The sequence below is a fragment of the Eschrichtius robustus genome, chromosome 1 (assembly GCF_028021215.1).
Source record: "Eschrichtius robustus isolate mEscRob2 chromosome 1, mEscRob2.pri, whole genome shotgun sequence".
Classification (NCBI taxonomy): Eukaryota; Metazoa; Chordata; class Mammalia; order Artiodactyla; family Eschrichtiidae; genus Eschrichtius; species Eschrichtius robustus.
Window position 1 is genome coordinate 34,731,169 of NC_090824.1, and position 22,148 is coordinate 34,753,316.

Here is a 22,148-nt window from a genome sequence, read left to right on the forward strand (position 1 = left end):
GAAGTGGTTGTACAGGGGCCATGATGTATGAAAGATCTAGTTGTTCCACATAGTCACCTGCAGTTGGTGTGGTCTGGTACTGCCTTTTGAAGGACTCTGTTACTAGGTAATAGTACTCAGTCTTAGTTGTGACTTCCCTGCAGAATCAATTTGCTCCAGATAATCACTCTCAAGGAAGCATTTCCTGTAATGAGACAGCCATCTCCAAATTAGAAACTGTTAGTTTATATATATTCATAACTTTAAAATGACCCCGATAGTAATCTTATCTTGGTTGCCCCCTATTTTATTTCTGATTGTAGAAGTGGGAAAGAAATCCCTTTCATCTTTGGAACAGCAAGGAAAAAACAAGGAAGAATCCCCTGGGCTGTGGGCCAAGGGGGATGAGTAGAAGATTTTCCTCTACAGCAACATTAATAGAAATCTAATGTGAGCCACATACGTAATTTTGTGACATACTATTTAGTAGTAAAAAGAAACAGATGAAATTAATTTATAAATTTTTAACTCAATACAGCTAAAATATTATAATTTAAACACACAATCAATATAATAATTATTGAGATATTTTACATTCTTTTTTTCATACTAAGACTTAAAAATTTGATGTGTACGTTACACTTTATCACAGTACAGATGCTAAATTTTCAACAGTTGAAGTGAAAAAATATAGCCTTACCAAAACAATATTTATGTTTAATGAAGAAAACTTCTACACTGCTTCAGTTTTTTTACATTTAAATTTAATTAAAATTAAAAGAAATTTAAAATTCACTTTCTCAGTTGCACTAGTCACATTTCAAGTGCTCAGTAGAGCCATACATATGAGTTGCTACCATATTGGACCACGTAGTTCTAGACAGCTGTCTGTGGGACAGGAAGAGGAAGATGGAGGTGAGACATATTTGTTATTGCAACTCAGGTCACTGTAGAAATACCAGTACTATTTGTGTGAAATTCAAAAAAATATATATTTTTTAGCTGTATGATTTTGAATAGATAACTTAATCTCTCTAAGCTTCACTATCACCATCTGTCTGTAAAACAGGACAGTAATCATACCCCTTAGATCAAAGTGAAGATTGAGAATGCATGCAAAGCACATTGTAGAATGACTGGCAGCTTTTTGAAAATGAGTAAGTGGTAGCTTTTAAAAATCCAAATGATTCTTTGGATGGAGGCTGTCTGTACTTTCTTTTTTATTTTTAAAAGCATCGAGAGTTTAAAAAAACCTGTTTGAAAATGGCATTCATTGATTCCCTAAGTATTGCCTCTTAGGCCAGCTGCTCACTGGAACACAAAGACGGAAAGAACATGGTCCCACCTTCAAGGACCCCAGAGTGCCCAATGTTAGAAACAACACAGTGGTGGGCTAATGTCCAAATGAGAAAAAGTAAAACCAAAGAGAATAACATATTTATCCAACAACCCCAAAGAAAAGAAGCTCTGCAGATAAAAGTGAGTTTATGAATTGAAAATCTTACAGTTTGTATAGTTCTATACTTACTTTAAAATCAGTATCCACAATTACAATAATTAAGATTTAAGAAATTAGATTGACATGGATTAAATGCTTAATGATCAGTAGTAGCCTTTATTTCTGCCACATGGAAGACACTGCTTTGTTTTCCCTTCCTTCGATTGTTATTTCCTGAGCTGTGCCTGTTTTTTAGTTTAGTAGTTTGTATTTATCTGGCAGAGAAAAAAAGATGGAGTCAGTTCAATTAATTCAAAAGTCTGAAATACAGAATCTTTTAAAGTTATTACTGTTAAGTATAAAACTTAAAATAACTAAACATGAGTAAAATAAGTGATTGAAATAAGTAAAATTACATTTATAATACAATACAGCATTTCTTCTTAGTATAACAATAAATATCCTTTGGACAGGTAAGATCTCATTTTTTAAATCTAGAAGTTGATGCAATATTAAAGGAACTTCTTAAAATTTTTGTTTTTAAAAGTTATTTCTGTATAACTGATTCACTTTGTTATAAAGCAGAAACTAACACACCATTGTAAAGCAATTATATTCTAATAAAGATGTTAAAAAAAAAAAGTTATTTCTACCATGTAATAATCTAATAAATCAAAAAGTCAAGATTAAAATTATGGGCTTTTATTCTTTAAGACTTATAGATATTGTCATTGAATTATTTGCAAGTTCTTGATCTGTGCTAAACTGAGTCCTGAAATAAGTCATATATATGTGAGATTTACATACACATAATTTATGCTCATTGTAAATAAGGGGCCAAGTAACTTTCACATTATTTCAGTTGTAATAATGCGAAGTCTTTATTAGTAGCAAACTTTTTTCACCATATAAAAAAATCATCTACCTTTTCCCATATATTAGCGATTCACAATTTAAATATTTGGGAGCCACTTTTTAAATTTCTGAAGTCAAGATTTAAATATGTTATGTATATCTCATTTTTGCCCTTCTTTGCATTTGCAGATCTCTCTTAATGAGACCACAATATTTGAAATTTCATGTTATAGAATATATCAATCAAAGGATGAAATCACTGTAGAATATTGGGTTAGCTTTTTAAAGGAACTTCTCTCTCTAAATGCTATAATATATTGAGAAATAGCTGGGCTTGGGACTCTCCCTAGGTGGGTGTAGGAATCAGCATATCACCCTGAGTGCCATCCCTTCACTGTCCACCACCATAGAACACTGTTAAGAGCATACTTAATAGTGTATGCTCTTAATACACTATTAAGAAAAGAAGTGACAAAAGAACAGCACAGACTAAGGAGAGTATGTGAAGGCCAGGGGATTATGGTGTGTGAACATTTGTTATTTTTTGGCCACATTGTTTTTCTCTGGTGCATTACCTCTGGCCCATGGTGTGCATCTGGGTGGGGCCCTGTTAATAAACTCAGTGCTCAAATGCTAAACTGACTTTGGTGGCAGAGTGACAGAAAGGCGGAAAAGAGGGTGGGCACCTCAATTCCATCATCAGAGCCCTGATAAGATGGGCATGTGCTTCCTGCTGAAGCCACCCCTGTTTCACCAAACTTCCCTTCATTTGTGTGAATTCAGCCTTAAACGCATGTGTGTGCATATGCACACACACACACATGCACAGTCTCTCTCTCTCACACACACACACACACACACACAGCATTAGCTATACTGGGAGAGGCAACTGAGAGAAGTTTCATTCATAAGTAACTCACTGTAAAGCTAGTGTCTCAAAGAAATTCAGAATACTGTATGCCACCACATACAGCTGTGCAATTTATTCACTGCGCAGAGACTACAATGTGAATGGGACCCCCAACTCTGTGCAGTGTACAATCTGCACAATTGTACATGGCAGCCCTGCAGGGACTCTGTGAATATTTGTATAATTTTGGTATGAAAGTAAGAGGCTTTGGCTGTGTTGGTTAATCTGAGAAAGCAGGTTGGGAAAGAGTATGATAAGGAAGCAAAGAGGAAGGTAGCGATGAGAATGAAAGGAATCACTGTAAAAGCAGTAGCAAGTAATTCCCTGCCAGTGCCTCACCTGAAGTGCCTTCTTGCCCTGTGCTGATGTTACATTTTGACCCCTGGTGGATTCTAGAGCAGAAACCACAACAATATCTCAATATTCCATTCCACCTCTATTGTTACTACAGTAGAAGTAATAAGATTCAATGTTACAAGATTCAGTTTATTGACAGCTTTTTGTGAAAAAGTCATGTCTGTCATTTATATCTATAGACTTATAATTGTAAAAATTACCTTTAGGTTGTCTTACTTGTTTTTTCCATTGGCCTTTTCTTGTTTTACTTTCCTTTCCTCACATGTATTCCCCTGAGAAAGGGAGGACAGATGAGGCACAAGATTGAGGAAATTAGAAGAGGATTTGACAGGAGAAGAGAGAGCCAGAAAATAGTAGGGCAAAATGGAAGAGAGATCACTAGAGAGAGAGAGGAAGTGAGGAGGAAAGAAAAAAGCCAAAAACAGGAGAGAAAAAGTCACAGAAGGAGAGAGAACTTAAATTTGAGTCTTAAATTCAAATGATGTTCCAACCTCCTCATCAAAAATGTCTTTATCCTTTCCGATGGAGCCCATTGTTAAATTTCACAGTTTCCCCCACTCTTTCTCTTTTTAGCCCTGGTTTCATAACCAGAGAATGAACCTGGCTGCTTAGGATTCCAAGGGTTTGATTTTCGGTAGTTAAGAGGAAAGTGGAAAAGAAAGATGGGTGGGGGAGGGGAGGACACTCCCAGTATTTCTTAAATGATTTCCCTCTTATTTCTTGAATCTCTATCCTTTGTCTCTTTTCTTTCCATCTTGGAAAAATACCACGGGATCATAGATAAGCCTATTGTTTGGGCTCACTGTAAAGAAATCAGCAAAGTTAAGGAGAATAAAGCTTAGAAAGGTAAGAAATTGAAAGTCAATAAAGGAGAAAGATGGACCCAGATCCAGAGAAGATGGGTTTAGCCTGGGCCCTGCCTTGTAGCCTTTTCATAAAAACAGTACATTTGCAGTGCCACTTTACCCAAAACCTTACTCAAAAAGGGGAAAAAGTGTCATTCTTTCAAACTGCTGAGAGGTTGGAGAGATGAATTGGAGACCATGGTCCCCAACTAGCCCTGCCCAGGAGTTGTGTGAATGTGAATCTGATGGGGTTAATAGAAACAGTGATTTGTTTTACTGCCGTGGGAGCAGTTATTATTCTGGCTCCTGCCTAGAATAGAAATCAGATTTACAAACTCACTTTCCGTCTACATTCAGTCTAAATTCAATGGGACAAGGGATTAAAATTCTACTAATCTTTGCTTTTCTTGGGGTGAAGAGTGTTGAGTGTGAAAGGGGAAAAAAGAAGTGATTCAGAGGAGTGTGATAAGGGGGAAAGAAATGCTAATCAGAGGGAAAATTGAAAAACTGTACAATCCTAAGTAAGGAAAAGTGAGAAGATATAGGAAAGGAAAGCAGGAAGAATGAGAAAGTACATGAAAGAAAACAAACAGGGAAAATAATTAATACTTCGTGAAAACTGCATGCCAAATGTGTATATTGTACCATCTTCATGATTTAACAAGCTCAAGAGTGGAATTTTGCTGCACGTTTGCTGTATCTTTCCTCAGCTCCTGATTTCCAGAGCCCCATTTCAAGCTGCCTGGTAAATTTACATAGATGGGCCACCAGGACCACAAATATGAGCTAAGAAAATCATAGCAGCAGAAAGGGCCTTGAGACAGCCAGTCATGCCCTCCTCATTCCCCCACCCATATGCACACACATTTGATAGCTGAGGAAACTGAGGCCCAGAGAGATTAAATGATGTGTTCATGAAACAGAGGAAGTGCAGTTAGAACTCAAACCTAGGGCTTTTGATTCTAAGTTCAGTGTTTCATAGCTGATTCCTTCACCTTTTCCTTCCAGATTTTCTTCCTTTTCCCAGTTTGCTTCATGGACTCACTACCTCCTAGTCATGTTGCCTCCCAAACTCTGTCCTCCTCAGTCCTTTTTTTCTCGTGTCCACACAGGTAGTCAGTCATTAAAGCTTGTTGACTGTGTGTTCATGTCCTTGTTCTCATCTCATTGCTTCTTGCCTGGCCAAGACTTTGGTACCCTTCACCTAGACTATTATAAAGACATTCTGCCTCTAGCCTCTTCCAGCTTCTCTTAGAGACTGCAGTCAGAGTATTCATCCTAAAATGTAATACTATTTTTGTCATTTCCTTGGCTTTCAGTGACTCCTCCTTACCTACCAAGTAGTACTTTCCAAACTCCTTAGTGTGGATTAAAACCCCCATGAACTGGCTCCTGCCTTGCTTTCCAGCTGCCTCTCTCACTACTCCTAAATTAAACATGCCCAGCACTGTCTCATCACTTTGATTTTGCCCACACTGTTCCTTATATCCAGGATATTCTTGTTTCCCCTTTCCTAACTCAAAGACTGCCTCCTTCATAGAATCTTTCATGATTTTCTCTCTTGAGCTAAAACTAAGTTCTCCACTTTTCTCATATAGGGCCTATAACATTCCTATTTATGTTATTTGTGCACATGTCTTGAGGCCAGGCAATAGGTCCTGTTATTTATTTTTAATCTCTCCCAGAGCCTGTCACAGTGCCTCATATATAATAGATAGGCAATGAACGCTTGTTCAGTTGAACAAAATTGAGTTTGTGCCAGAAGACAGGTAAAAGAATCAGTCATATATAAGATGAAAATAAAAGTATCAATGTCCTACATTAATTTCAAATTTCCATGGCTAAAATAAGGAGTGCTTCAGAATGTACAAAGAATGTACTAATTATATGCTCCTGTACTAATTATGTATTAGTGGTAAGGCTGTTGCTAGATTTATCCTTGTCTTTAGAAAATAAGAGGAAAATGTTTGCCTGCGTAGGATATCTCTGGAAGATTTACAGATTTGATTTCTTTTTGAAATGAAATTTGGGATAGAAATTGATAGATGAAAATTCTATATATTGCGAAGAAAATTTTGTATTTTTCTTATAAACTATGATAGCATTTTCCTACATTGTTTTCAGGTTTAATACTGTAGATTGGAATATAGGTAAAACCACATTACAATGAAGTTCATCTGGTATTTCGGACACTAAATTCCAGTGGGAAGGCCCAAAGACAAATCCCACTTGTATAAATAGGTTTCCTATAATCATTTGCTTTTTAAAAATTTTATTGAGCTAACATTTATTATAACATTATATGAATTTCATGTGTACAACTTTATATTTCTACTTCTGTATATCTTACAATGTGCTCCCCACCAAAAATTTATTTTCCTTCTGTCACCATACACTTGATCCCCTTTACCCATTTAGCCCTCCCCAACAATCATTTGCTTTTTTTTTTTTTTTTTTGGTAGGACTCTTGCAAAAGTGACTAAAAATGTCTTCAAGTGTTTTTGGTATTTTTTTCCTCTCCATTTACATTCAGTGAAGTGTGCTTCTGTGTTCCTTCCATGATGTTCTTTTATGTGCATGACTGGAGCTGAGGCCTATTCTACCCCCCAGAAGTTAGACAGTAACTTAGAAGTGGGTCAGCAGCAAGTAAGGGCAGAAATCTCCACCGGTGCCTACACGACAGCCTCTACTTCAAACACTTGTTACAAGTTAAAGATCCCGAGATATGGAAATATGCAAGGAAAAAACTGCCAGAAAAAAACATTAAATGGTATCACCTGACAGCAAAGCAGAAGCCAAAGACGTAAGCAGGAAGAAAAGAGGGGCTAGGTGGTTTTAGATTTACCAAGAAATTGAGTTGTGGATCAATTCCCTTCCAAATCAGCAGGAATAAGAGGCCGTATCATGTTCAGGTTCTGCCCACAGAGCTACCTCGGGAGTGGTTCACGCCCAGTGAGTTAGACATTCAGGGAACTAGGGAACTCTATCAGCACAGAAAAAAGCAAAGTGATGCCTACCACTTGAAAGATAGCATGAATATAGTCTTTGAGGCAGTTTCTGCAGGATAGGACTCTCACAATGGAGCAAAGGCAGGAAAGGGAATGCATCAAAACATCTAGCTGGATTCCTTTGTTCTTAACTACTCTGTTCTAGGACCCAGAGGTGACTGCTTGATACCAGGGATCACAAAGAAATGTAGTGGAATTTGTTTCATACCTGAAGTGTCTGAATCAGTTCTCCTGCTCCTGTAAAAATAAATAGCACATTTCAAAGTTTTGCCAGTATAACCACAAATACTTAGAAAAGAATTACTAGGTATGAGATAATCATTCTCTAAGTACTTTGTAGGTAGTAATGAAACGTATTTAGCAAGCCAAGGGTATTATTCATTATAATACATCTTAGAGTAAAATTACCTAAATTTTTGTAACATGTAAGCTATCCAACATGTAAAAGCTGTAAAAGTGAGTTGTATGTAATTACGTATAACCTATTTTTATTGTAACTATCACCTGTCACTCAGTGAGGCTGTGACCATCCCTATCCTGCTACCTCTCGAGCCCCTGAAAATTCATTTGAGGTTGAGACTCAAAGAAGCTAACTGCTGCTGCTCTGGGGCTTCCGTAAACAGAGTCAGTTGTGTTGGGAATATAGGCTCTCATAGACACGTGGGGTACATTCTGGAATGGATGGGTGACTGGGGTTACAGTGCCTACTCTGCTAGCTCTTCATCACAGTCTCTATGGCCCTGATGGGAATCTTGTAGGTGAATAACATACCCAAGTGTTTGTCCAAGTTAATATACTTCTTACGGTTTAGTGGATAAAATAGGAGACTAGCTGTCAGTTTTTCAGGCTATTTCACTTTCAGAGATGTCTTTGGATAAAGAATTTTGTTTTCTGCATGCCTGATTTTTAAAATTAATATCAAAAAATACTTATGTTTGTAACCTCATTGACATGCTAAAATATAAACTTAAGTCAGTTAATTTTCACCAAATCTTTGTTCCTTGGCTACATTTCAGTAACTCTTTTGGAAGTATTGCTGTTTGAGTAAAAGGGTTTGGGAAGAATAATTATCCTTAGATAATATCTTCCCAGATAAATGTGCAAAGACATAATTCTGATCCATTTAAGAGGTCCGGCAAATCCATGCAGTTCAGGTTCTACAATGGATCTTAAGGTTAAATTAGTAATTTTCTGAGAAGTTTGCAAACAACTACTCATGTACCAAGTAGGTCTGGTGATTTAAATAAGGTTGAGTTTAATGATAAAAGTTTTCAAGAGACTGAGAAATATCAAGTAAGTGTACTTTAAAAAAAATAGGTGCAAATTAAAATAAAGCCTGCCATTATCCTCTTTAAAACAAAGGGAAGAGTCACAGTAGCACTATTGCCAAGGTATGAGAAGGAATATAAATGCTTTATAAAGTAAATCCTTCACTTCTAAAGCACCTAAAATGACATTACACAAGTCTCCATCGTCTTTCACTCATCTAGATTTAAGTTGCTCAATTTACATTTGAAAGACCAATGAATCTGAGGGCAAAATATTCAACGACGTCATTGTTTAATTTCTTTTTTCCATTGTTCCAAAGTATATGGTTAGAAAGTGTCACTGAAATCCATGGTCTTGGAGAAGAAAAATGAATATATACTAGAATTTATTTATCACTCTCACGGTGTCCTGACTTAATCCTGCAATTGTCCCAGGATTAAGCATCAGTGAATCCCATTCTGTTCTTTGATCTTATCACATCTTTCATTTATAATGAACATTCTCAAATTAGGCTCTAGCTAGTAATTAAGTTCCTGATGTAAATAGGCAATAAAATATAATTTATGCTTGATTAATTTGGACTTAAGAGGATTAGTTAGAACCAAAATTTGTTTTTTGCTTTGTTTTTATCTCTTTCTTTCTCTACAGTAGAGTCAGCAGATAGATCACACAGGAAGCTGAGAGACTGAAGGGCAGGGCCTGGAAGAGTCTGGGATTTGCTAACCACGATCCTTTTCAATCTTTAAAATTCTAAGATTTTTGCTATTTATATAGGCATTCATTTTCTTATCATTTCTGATAGTGATCATAATAGTGAGACTAACAAAATTTTGCACCTGCAGATCATTTTTCAACCTAAAAACTTAAGTTCTCTCTACAATTTTTAATATTTAAAAAAACTGCTAAGAGCTTATCTAATACTCAGAGGATTTTTAGGGTAGCGAGACTGTTCTTTATGTGGATACGTGTCAGTATGCATGTGTCAAAACCCACAAAACTGTGCAACACAGAGAGTGAACCTTAAACTAGGGACTATAGTTAATAATAATGTATCAATATTGTTCATTAATTGTAACAAATGTACCACACTAATGCAGGTGTTAATACTAGGGGAAACTGGGGATGAGAGGAGGATGAGGAGGTGTCAGTGGGGTGGGTATATGGGGCTGTATGTACTATCTGCTCAATTATTCTGTAACTCTAAAACTGTACTTAAAAAAAGTTTATTAATTATTTTTTTAAAGTTTTTTTTTCTTTTAAAGGCATTAAAAGTTAATCCAGTGCTTCAGGGCATCTATTATTTGCAGAAGGGCAAGGAAAGAAGTTGAAATGATTTAAACAGTTAACCTTGTTAGATTTTGAATCATGTGTTTCTGAAGCCTTAGATAAGGGCGGGACAGAATTTGAGACATAATGAATGAAATAAGTCAGAAGGAAGATGTCAGAATGATCAGACCTGATTAATTATTATTTAGGACAAATTGCTAGATTGGATGGATTCGTTTTTATCTCACTTGTTTTTTAGAAATCTTATGCTTTTCTATGAAAGTCATACTCATACATAGCAAAAGATATATTTTCTATTGAGTGGCACCTGCTTCTATACCTTTGCCTCTTACATTCTTTGTTTTTCTCTCACTACTTCTGACAGATGATTGATTACTTTTTAAATCTCCCTTCCTTCCTTCTCCTCTAACACATCAGACTTCCAGTAGTCCTCCTAGTTATTATTTAGTTCCACTGAAAGAACTCAGTGGTTACCATCAAGAAATAATAGATCAGTGTTCTGAGGGAAATTTCTCTATTTCAGCTACTTCTCCACCCTCAATCTGAAGCAGGAAAGTTTCTTCCATCCGGAAAATAAATAAATAAATAAAAGCATTCCATCCAAAAGCAGCAGAATACACATTCTTTTTAAGTGCATATGGAACATTCTCCAGGATAGATCACATGATGGGCCACAAAACAAGCCTCAGTGAACTTAAGAAAATTGAAATCATATCAAGCATCTTTTCCTACTACAATGCTATGAGCTTAAGAAATCAACTACAAGAAAAAAACTGCAAAAAACCACAAATACATGGAGGCTAAACAATATGCTACTAAACAACCAATGGATCACTGAAGAAATCAAACAGGAAATTAAAAAAAATACCTAGAAACAAATGAAAATGAAAATACGATGATCCAAAACTTATGGGATGCAGCAAATGCAGTTCTAAGAGGGAAGTTTATATCAATACAATCTTACTTCAGGAAACAAGAAAAATCTCAAATAAACAACCTAACTTTACACCTAAAGCAACTAGAGAAAGAACAAACAAAATCCAAAGTTAGTAGAAGGAAAGAAATCTTAAAGACCAGGGCAGAAACAAATGAAATAGAGATGAAGAAAACAATAGAAAATATCAATGAACTAAAAGCTGGTTCTTTGAAAGGATAAACAAAATTGATAAACCTTTAGCCAGGCTCATCCAGAAAAAAAGGGAGAGGGCTCAAATCAATAAAATTAGAAATGAAAAAGAAGTTACAGCTGACACCACAGAAATACAAAGGATCATAAGAGACTACAACAAGCAACTCTATGCCAAAAAAATGGGACAACCTAGAAGAAATGGACAAATTCTTAAAGAGGTACAATCTCCCAAGACTGAACCAGGAAGAAATAGAAAATATGAACAGACCAAACACAAGCACTGAAATTGAATCTGTGATTTAAAAACTCCCAACAAACAAAAGTCCAGGACCAGATGGCTTCACAGGTGAATTCTATCAAACATTTAGAGAAGAGTTAACACCTATCCTCTGAAGCTATTCCAAAAAATTGCAAAGGAAGGAACAACTGCAAACTCAGTCTATGAGGCCACCATCACCCTGATAGCAAAACCAGACAAAGATACCACAAAAAAAGAAAATTACAGGCCAATATCACTGATGAACTTAGATGAAAATATACTCAACAAAATACCAGCTAACCAAATCCAGCAATACATTAAAAGGATCATACACCATGATCAAGTGGGATTTATCCCAGGGATGCAAGGATTTTTCAATATTTGCAAATCAATCAGTGTGATGCACCACATCAACGAATTGAAGAATAAAAGCCATATGATCATCTCAATAGATGCAGAAAAAGCTTTTGACAAAATTCAACACCCATTTATGATAGAAACTCTCCAGAAAGTGGGCATAGAGGGAACCTACCTCAACATAATAAAGGCCAGGCCATGTATGACAAACCCACAGCTGATATCATCTCAATGGTGAAAAACTGAAAGCATTTCCTCTAAGATCAGGAATAAGACAAGGATGTCCACTCTCACCACTTTTATTCAACATAGTTTTGGAAGTCCTAGCTATGGCAATCAGAGAAGAAAAAGACATGAATTGATTTTTTTTTTATTGGGGTATAGTTGATTTACAATGTTGTGTTAGTTTCTGATGTACAGCGAAGTGAATCAGCTATATGTATACATATATCCCCTCTTTTTTGGATTTCCTTCTCATTTAGGTCCACCACAGAGCATTGAGTAGAGTTCCCTGTGCTATACAGCAGGTTCTCATTAGTTATCTATATGAATTGATTTTTAATGTATTTTTTAATCCAAACTTAAAAGCTCTTGGTCATATAGGAAAAATTTCTGAAGAAGCCCCCCTTGAGTTTGAGCTGATTGTTCTTCCTATGGCTATGAAGGGGAATCCTCATTTTGGCTCTGGGGCCTCAGGAGAAGCCCTCACAAGCCTTGCTCAGCCCTGCTTTGTACCTAGGACTGGCTTCTCATAAGGCAACAGTTCTCAAACCTGATTGTACATTTGAACCACTTGGAGGCCTATTACAACAGAAAATGCTGAGATCATCCCAGAGTTTATGATTCAGCAGGGTGGGGGTAGGCCTGAGAATTTACATCATTAACTGGCTCCCAGGTGATGCTGCTGACCAGCCACACATTAAGAACCACTGGTATAGAAACCCTACATAGGACACGATGCTTTGCTTAAGCATACAACCAAAAGTATTGAAGTTATAATCAAGATCCACCAACACCTTGAATGTATTGGCACTTGCATCTAGAGGCCCTAGAACTGTGAGAAATGTGGCTGCCCAGGAGCAAAAGCAAATGTTACTCTGACTTCAAGGCTTAGGAATCCTCTAAGGATCATCCATATTCCTTTGCTTCCCTGGACCCCTTCTTAGCTGGGGAAGAAGGTTAAAGAGAAAGCCAGTTTTGAACACTTAACCCTCAGTCAATTAAGATATTTTGTTTTCTGTTTTTGTTTTGACAGAATAGCCAACTTTCTTTTATCTACGCTGTTGGAAATGAAGTAAGAGTGACAATAATGATAATTTACTGACCACCTAACGTGTCCCATTTATAATTGTTATGCAGTCAGTCAGCTGGGAACTCTATTCCCTCAGAGCTCCACCCTTCCTTCAGATCTCTGCCATTCCTCAGAGAAGCAGTTCCTTTCCACTTACATAAACTACCCCTACTCCCTCCTCAAATCCTTCTGTTACTTTTTGCTTTCTCTCAGCACATTCCAGCTGGCATAATATACTTTGATTATTATCTATACCCTCCACTAGAATGAAACACTCCATGACTTGTTTTCACTGCTGTATTTCCAGTCTCTAGCACATAGAAGGTGCTCAGTAAATATTACTGAATGAATGAATCAAACTTTTAAAAAGTTTGTTTCCCTGTTTTCCCCTGTTCCTTTTTATATTTAAAAAGAACTTAGACATAATTCATTACATTCCTCATTTTCATTCTTGCTAATACAGCATTTAGATATCTATATTTTTCTCTGGTTTCTTATTAGCTGTTATTCCAGAATGATCATATTAATTTTTATCTTTATAATACCACAGTGTCTCTCACATTCATCTTGCAATTGGGTGTTACAATTATAAAAATAGTTTTTCAGATTATTAAGTTATTCATTGGAAATGTAGAAAAGGGTAAGGGATATGTAGAGAAGAAAATACAGAGAAGTGTAAAGATAAAAATACCCGTAATTACTCTAGCCTCTAACTCCAAAATGTGGACATCGTGATTCTGTTCTGTTTCCTTCAGCACACACCACTGACACCAGGCAGATAGCCCAGAATGCCAATTGAATGGTGTGAGAAGTTGGTGTGAAAATAAAAATTAGACAAGGTTGAACCAAATGTGGATAATTGAGTTGATTATGTTATCATCCAATTACATTGTATGTATGTCTGAGAATGTTCAGCAAACAATGCCCTAGTTGCAGGGACTTGAAAGCATGCACTTATTTACATACATCACGTCTTAGCATCACTTGGCATTTCCCTGCCTCACATACCTGGATTCTTCAGCCTTGAGAGCCGTGCTTTTAGAGTCTGTTGTCCTTATTTCAGAGGGTCTATCACTCATCTCTTTGGATTTATTTGTCTCACCTTCTTCTGGAGTCAAGGTAGTCTGAAAACATCTTTCACCTTCGAAAGTCAGCATTAGGTTTGAGATGGTGACATGTTTTGAGGATTCTCTAAACTCATTCTTAATTTTTGTATCTCGTAGACAGCCAGGCTTCAGAATATTTTCCATTTTTTCCTTTGAAAATAACAAGCAGCAGCAAATCAGGGAGCAGAAGAGCATCATACAGAAGCAGATTATTTAAGGAGCAGTAATCATTTCATCTATATTTACTGAGTGGCCTCAAGTGCACAGGCGCAATAATGAGGCGGGTGAGGCTTGGTATTGCACAGCCATTGAGAAGAGCCCAGGCGGGCACTGGAGGCTGGCAGCATGGGGACCTGACACAGCACATGCTAAAACTCATGTGGTCAGGTACACCAATGTCACCTCACACAAGAAAATTAGGACTCAATTGCAGGACTTCCTCTCCCTGAATTGGCAGGGAAAGGAAGGTTTTCTAGAAATGCCTTGACACCTGCTCCCCAATCCAAGGTTGCTCTTGATTTAAGAGCATCTAATAGGTGACAGGAGTTGGAGGTTCCTAGTAATACTAGAGAGTTTGTTTTTCAAAAGACTTAGAATCTAAAACTTAGTACCCTAAAATATCTCCCATTCTAATGTCCTGGTTTCTGTTAATACACCACCTCTGTCGCTCCCTGCCTTCCTTGGAATCTCTCTCAGGCCTCAGAGCAATAGGTCAGCCGGTCTTAAGGACTCTGTCTCTCTGGGACTTCCCTGGTGGTCCAGTGGTAAAGAATCTGCCTTCTAATGCAGGGGACGCGGGTTCGATCCCTGGTCAGGGAACTGAGATCCCACATGCCGGGGGACAACTAAGCCTGCGCGTCTCAACAAGAGAGCCCACGTGCCGCAAACTACAGAGCCCATGAGCTCTGAAGCCCGCGCACCACAACCAGAGAGAAGCCCATGTTCCGCAACGAAAGATCCCGCGTGCCGCAACGAAAGATCCCACACAGCCAAAAATTAAAATAAATAAATAATAAATCTTTAAAAAAAGACTCTGTCTCTCTGATGTCCTTCACATCTGCATCTTCTTCCTCCCTTTGTCATTACGTAGTCCATCACCTCTACGGCTGTTCCTTGAAAATAATGCAATAATCTTCTTTAAAGCTAAAACATTTTTTTCTGACAATGAAAGTAATGTATATTTATCATAGAATATTTAGAAAATCCTAAGAGATATAAAGTTAGAGGGAGAAAATTATTGCTTGCTTGATGCCACAGGCCAGAAATAACTACTATGACACATTTCATTCTGATCTTTCTGTCCATTTATTTATTTTGAATGTGTCTGCTTTGTGGTCATATCCCACATTTTTCACTTAATGATTTATTATAAAAATTTCCCCATGTTATTAAAAACTGTGTAAAGCTACTTGAATTTTTCTAATTAAAAATTATTTTTATTGTAGGAAACAGAAAATTCAGAAATATATAAAGAAGAAAACATCAATTGCTTATAAACTTGCAATCTAGAAATAAACTACTATTAACAATATGACTTTTCCCCCTCCTACTGTCTGTTGTGTGTACATGCATTTTTATGTAATAAGGATCATATTCTTTACTTCGTTTTTCACTCAGGTTTACATCATAAACATTTTTCCAAGTAAAGAAAAATTCTCCAACAATTTTAACAGCTACAGAGTAGTCATTCGTCTGACAAATATTTCCTGAGTGACTATGATCTTGCCAGTCACTGTGGTTGCTCCTGAATGAGATAAACATGGCACCTGACCTTTGTGGATTTAAATTCATTTAGCCATTTCTCTGTGGTGGATGTTTAGTTTACTTTCGTATTTTCATTATTTCATTTTTATAAACATGGTATTGATGTGGTATGATTAACATCTTTATAGCTAAATCCTCATTCCTATTGATGATTAACTCCTTAAGAAAGATTCTTAAAAGTGGAATCACTGAGTCAAAGGGTGTCAACATTTCTAGGTTCTTGACTCATAATGATTTCAAAAAAGTTTGTTCCAATTCTCACCCTACCATGAATCTTTACAAATTCCAAGGTGACCCCACCTTTACTAACACTGACTATTTTTATTCTTTTAATTAGCAGTTTTATAGGTGAAATTTTTTTCAAGTTTGCATTTCTTTGATTACTAGTGAGGTAAAACTTTTCTACTAAATTCATTAGCTAGCATTTTCTTCTTCTGAAAATGTCCATCTTTGCCCTCTGCCATTTTTCTATTGTGGGCCCCACGGAGGTTTCTCAGCAGCAGTCTACACACTGATCTCTTTACCTGCAATCCATCCTTCCATCAGACTAATCTTGTAAAAACACAGCTCCTTCACTCCCTTACACAGAGATTTTGTGGCTAAGGTTTGCCCAAGGACTGAGTCTACACTTCTTATTTTGGCATTCAAGGTTTGCAAGCAACTTTCCAATCCTATATCCTAATATTTTCCACATATATTAGGCTCCAGCCAAACTGATTTATTCTCAGATGTGTCTCTGTGTTTCCACTTTCTGGCCCTTTCTAAAGATGCTCACTTTGGGTATTTTATTTTCTTATTTCCACCTTCACTTCTTATTGAAATTTCACCCCATCCTTCAGTATACTTCATACTTTTGTGTACATTTAAACCTTAATATAGCCCTTGCATGATATTAATATCCTCATTTGAGAGATGAGGAAACAGACTCATGCAGGTTCAGTGACTTGGCCAAACTAATATGCAGCAGGGCAAGATTCCAACCCAGGGCTTCTGACTCTGATACCAAAGTTCCTTCTGTCCCACCATAGCTTTCTGATACTGGGTTAAGTTGTATGGTATGGATGTTCACTGCCTGTTTCAGGGAACATCTTACAACTCTTTTGCACCAGGCTTCAGGTATCGGAACTCATTATTAATATTAGGTTACTCAGAGTAAGTTCCATAGCATTTTGATAATCGATGTCAGGTAGCTTACCAAAGAAGGTGAAAGAGAGTGATTATTAGAGAATGAAAGTCTTCCATGTCACATACCTTTTCCTCCCGCTTGGCCCTGAGTATGTCATCATTCTCAAACACCACTGTGACCCCTGAGTCCACTGTGACATTGCAGATGTCTGTGACTTCTGTGACTTCTGTGACAATTCTTATATCTGGGGCCTCGGTGACCTCATTTTCTGGAATATCCGTGACATCGGTGACATCCGTGATGTCCGTGAATTCTGAGAAATCAATGCTTTCTATGTCATTGATGGGGTTTGAACATGTGTACAGGTGTGGGGTCTGTACAGCTGTGAAGGCTGCAATATCCATGATGTCCATTGACCCTGTGATGTCTGTGCTGTTTGTGATTTCTGAGAGGCTGGAGACTTCTGACACTTTGGAAGCTTTGGCTTTCTCCTCATTCAAGAGGGAGATGAGTTCCACCCACTGACGGAATAGGGTGTCTTGTTTGCATGCAGGGGCACAGAGCTGTAGGTAGTAGGCTCGGCCACTCACCAGCTTTACTTTGATGCACATATTCTCAGCATCATGCACAGAAAGAGTCACAAACTGCAGAGGGAGAAACCTGCAGACAAACGCAAATATCATCTGGAGGCCTGATTGGAAACTCTCATGAGGACCTTCCTTTTATAGCAGTTTGTGGCGTGAGACTCAGGACAACAGGCGTGTCTCTCTGACAGGCCTGGGGAGGGGCAGGCATGCGATGGGGCAGGACCTTCTTGTGGCCATATGTTCCCAGGTCTGGTTCTTAGCTTTTGAGGGTCAAAACTTTGATTTTTAGTACATGTAATCAGGCTCCTGAGGGCCATCTTGACTGAATCATACTAAGACTCTAATGAACTAAAATATCAACTATTTATTATTTATTTAGGAGAAGTTGTACCATTTAGTTAATCCTGCAAGGTTGAGACTGAGAGAAGTTAGTGATTTGCTGTGGGTCCTACAGCAAGTTGGTGGCTTGAGACAAGACCAGAGCTAATTCTGATGGAAGTTGGGATAGGGCGGGGGGAATGTTCTAGAGAGGCATTTTATTATGAGCCTTCAGTTCCTGTTACTTAGGTTTAATTTTTGAAAAGTGAATGGCCTGTTTGACTTCCAGGTTGTCAAACTATTTCCCCAGACTTTAAGGATGTGACTCTCTCATCTGCAGCAGGGAGCACAAATGAGATGCTCCCTTGGACCACTTGTCATCTGTGTTTCTATTCTCAGCTCCTCAGGGGTAAAGCATGTTTTCTGAGAGGTCTTTAACCTCTTCCCTTTGTAACTCACCTGGTGAGCACCAGATTCTCTGGAGAAGGAGATGTCAGAAGACTTTTAAAAAGGGGTTCTGAATCTTTCTGTGTGGCGGGTGTCAGATGTGCCAACAGCATCACGTTGGGGGTCTTGAGGGTGGGACTGGAAGAGCAGATGCCTACAGTCACCCAGTTGGCTCGGTTATGAAGGTAAATGGATTCACCTCTCCTGTTGACCTGAGGCAGAGAACAGGAAGAGGAGTTTTCTGTTAAAGTGTGTGGCCCTGACAACCTCGTTTACCCAAGCAGTATAGGAATAAAGGAGAAATGAACCATGATGCCTTTGTTCGTGTGAATTCTTGGAGATATCACAGAGAACAGACAGACACAGTCTCTGACCTGTGGGGTCCACTGGGGAAGGCGAACATTAAACAAGTATGTCACTAAGTGTTGTTGTAAGTGTTACTGAGTATAAGTTCAGGGTGCTGTGCTGTGGAGCACATCACAGAAAACTTGACTTGGGAGGAAGAAGGCAGTGGTGTGCTGATAAGTGTGTAACCACTGTCTCTCGGAAGATACTCATAAGTTTATTATCAATTTCACTGGTATAAAAGATGAGTAGCACACAATTTACAGACCATGATATACCATACTCTTTATGTTAAATCCATACAACCAATTGATTCTCCCAGAAGTCAAACTCTTGTATCCATAACCTCAAGATAATAGTAAAATGTAGTAATATAATAGGAATGATGAGTTTTGAGTATTTGTTGCCTTTGGGTTTTTTTTGGGGGGGGTACTTTTTAAAAACATTTATTTATTTATTTCCGCTGCACCGGGTCTTAGTTGTGGCATGTGGGCTCTTAGTTGCAGCATGTGGATTTCTTAGTTGCAGCATGCAGACTTTTAGTTGTGGCATGCATGTGGGATCTAGTTCCCCGACCAGGGATCAAACCCAGGCCCCCTGCATTGGGAGTGCAGAGTCTTAACCACTGGACCACCAGGGAAATCCCTTGTTGCCTTTGTTTTGAATAGTTTTATTTATAAGTTTATACAATTTAATTCTTAATGATGGCTGTGTTTAACAACTGACTTGTAAACTTCCTGAACACTTACCAATCGGCCAGTTCCAGCACACCCTCACCATAGGGTCAGAAAATCCTCCCCTGAGGAAGGGACCTCTAGCTGAGACCTGAACAATGTGGGACATAGACTGGCTGAGAATCTCTGCCAGTTTTAAGAGGAGGAGACTGGAAAGTGGGTAGACAGGGATGTGAAGGAAGCCAGAGAGGGGAAACACTTGGTTTCTCAGCTGTACGTTAACTGCTTCAAAAAAAAAAATGACTTAAAAGCAAATATATTTAGAAAGAGATTGTAGCCTACACTATTGATTACCTACCCAAAGCCATGCTCCTATTCTTCCAGATTAATGGAATTCTGGTTTTGTCCAGTATCTACCCCGCAGGGACGCTGCCCCAGCTGAGGAGCTAAATCCTGACCCACCTCAACTGGTCATGGTGATCCATTCCATCCCCTGGCCAGCGATTGCTCTCAGCAGGCCCTGGCCAATGAGACACTACTGGGGGCCTCCTGGAGGCTCTGGGAAAGGGTTCTCAGCCCTCACAGACAGTTCAAGGAAGAGACACATCCCTTCCATTGCTGGCAGCTGTCATGTCCTGTTTGCATGTGATATCCCGAAGGGAGTGAATTTGAGGGTGACAGAACAAGAAGAGACAACCTGGGTCCCTGATGACTCCCATGAGTGAGTTGATGTCCTGTGGTTCTTTCACTCTACTTGAGATAATTGTTGTTCTTTTTTGCTCACAGTTGAGTCAGGAACCTTGGTAACTTGCTGCCAAAGACATACCGACCACAAGAGGTTGTGTGTGTTAAAGGGAATAACATATCCAGTTATGACATGGGGCCATGTCTGATTTATAGAATGCTGACTGCCTCTCCCAGTGTTCATTAGAGCTTGAAAATGGTTATTTGAAAAAGGTGCAAAGTGTGAAAAATAAAATAAAAAGATTACTAGTAGGAAAGAAGCACACAGAAGGTAAAGAACATCAAATCACGGCATCACATGCATTCTGGGGCATGACTTAAACATTAGTGTTCTTCAAGGCATCACCTCCCTCCTATGGTGTCTGGAAGTGAGGAGGTCTCCCATCAGTGCAGAGAATGTGTGTATGCTGTTGTTCCTATCACTCCTTTGTAGAATCAGCCGAGGAGCTGCTTAAATGGGCGTGTTTCACATTAGACTTGGTTGTGACATTTCCATGAAGTTTAAGGGTATGGCCCACACCATTTAACTCATTTCCCTGTTTCTTTGTCTGAATTTTTTTTCCCCCCTTTGGCCATACCTCACAGCATGCAGAACTTCCCCAACCAGTGATCGAACCTGCACCCCCCCTGCAGCAGAAGCGCAGAGTCTTAACCACTGGACTGCCAGGGAAGCCCCTGTCTGAATAATTTAATGTTGAATGTTTAGAGGAAAGTTAGAACTGCTCTCAAATGCATTGAAATGTAGTTTCATTCATAATATAATTTTTAGGAGAAGGAAACTTTTCTCCCTGACACAATTTGACAATTATATTTTACCTTCAGAACTAAGAACCAAAATGCATTTTAATCCCTAGTTGTGTCATAGATATTATTCTTTAAAATGTCTCCTAAGTTAAGACGTTATCTGAGTGCTTTCCTGTGGCAGAATATTCTAAAAATGACTATAATCTCTTTGTGTAGTTTTGGGGAGATGATGATAGAATGAAAATTTCAGTAGACTTGGGACAGAATTTCTAGGTAAGAGTTTGTTGGGAAAATTTGAAATGAATTTTCCTTTTACATTATAATTATTTTAGGTTGTTTGAAGTTTCCAAACTGTTCCCTTTAATTGTATCACATATTCCCTTGCCACATTAAAACAATTTTTCCAACCTTTTCTGTTGTCTTTGAGAAAATTAATTACCAAAGTTATTGGAACTCAATTCAGGGCTCAATTATTATTTACCTGGATAAAATTGCTCTCTAATATCGGAGGAGATACAAAAGGGGCATACTCTCCTTCATCCAACATATTTTGAAGCTCTCCTGGATCCTTGGAGTCTGGGACACAGATGTCATCTTGCTCGTCGATCCTCGTAGTAGACTTCCTGTTATTCTTCTTCATTGTGCTTATGTATAAACCTCAGAAAGTTGAAGAAATGGAAATACAATGAACAGAGACAGAGAAAATCTAATATAATAATTAAGTCGCCTCAATTATCCACTAATTCAACAAATTTTATCAACATCTACGACATTCCAGGGACTGTAATGGGCACTGGAGATCCATGTGAATAAGACCGATAAGATGCCTGCCCTCATGCAGGTTACAGTCTCTGGCGAAACAGCGAGTAAGCGAGTAAGCTAGAAGATGTTGGATGATAAGGGCTACAAAGACTCTGGATCAGATCCATGTGATAAAAAGTGTCTGGGGTGTGGGGCTGGCAACAGAAATTAGTTAGGGTGGTTAGGGGAGGCTTCTCAGCATACATCCCCCCTCCCCAAACCATTATTTTCCATCTTCCTAATTAATGGTACCTCTATCCTTCCCAGCATGCACGGGTATAAAGTCCTTTTTTGTAAGTAGGGTATACCATACTAACCATACTATCCTGAGACCATCTCTTCCTGACCATTCACCCATGATGGAGGCTTAGTGAACAGTGGGTATCTATCTAGTCACTGACAGCTGTACATCTCCTGCTCTCGCTCTGGCTCTCTCTCCAGAAACTGCTTCAGTAGACACCAATGGCTCTACATCATTGGATTTCACCTTTCATCTACCAGAAATCAC

General features: G+C 38.3%; 1 protein-coding gene across 3 annotated transcripts; it reads right to left on the reverse strand.

Moving 5' to 3' along the window:
• Positions 1–1,662: 1,662 nt before the first annotated feature.
• On the reverse strand, positions 1,663–21,491 carry GARIN2 (golgi associated RAB2 interactor family member 2). 3 transcript variants are annotated; one of them, XM_068564921.1, is made up of 6 exons: positions 21,321–21,479; positions 18,345–18,544; positions 17,106–17,640; positions 13,993–14,240; positions 7,601–7,629; positions 1,663–1,692 (listed from the first exon to the last, which is right to left on the reverse strand). In XM_068564921.1, the coding sequence occupies exons 1-6, from the start codon at positions 21,477–21,479 to the stop codon at positions 1,670–1,672; spliced, it is 1,194 nt and encodes a 397-aa protein (XP_068421022.1). In that variant the 3' UTR covers positions 1,663–1,669. The 3 variants fall into 3 exon arrangements, with proteins under 3 accessions (XP_068421022.1, XP_068421085.1, XP_068420950.1); XM_068564984.1 differs by lacking the exon at positions 1,663–1,692 and adding an exon at positions 3,784–3,917 and having other exon boundaries at positions 21,321–21,491; XM_068564849.1 differs by lacking the exon at positions 1,663–1,692 and adding an exon at positions 4,821–4,901.
• Between the last annotated feature and the right edge of the window lie 657 nt (positions 21,492–22,148).

What these genes read in the sequence shown, in the direction of transcription:
- GARIN2 (XM_068564984.1), bottom strand. Translation starts at nt 21,479, where the DNA reads ATGAAGAAGAATAACAGGAAGTCTACTACGAGGATCGACGAGCAAGAT. An exon ending in GGGCCAAGCGGGAGGAAAAG is followed by an intron (nt 14,241 to 17,105) that starts GTATGTGACATG and finishes TTATTTTCAAAG; the next exon opens with GAAAAAATGGAAAATATTCT. An exon ending in AACTGATTCAGACACTTCAG is followed by an intron (nt 3,918 to 7,600) that starts GTATGAAACAAA and finishes CTCTCTCTCTAG; the next exon opens with TGATCTCTCTTCCATTTTGC.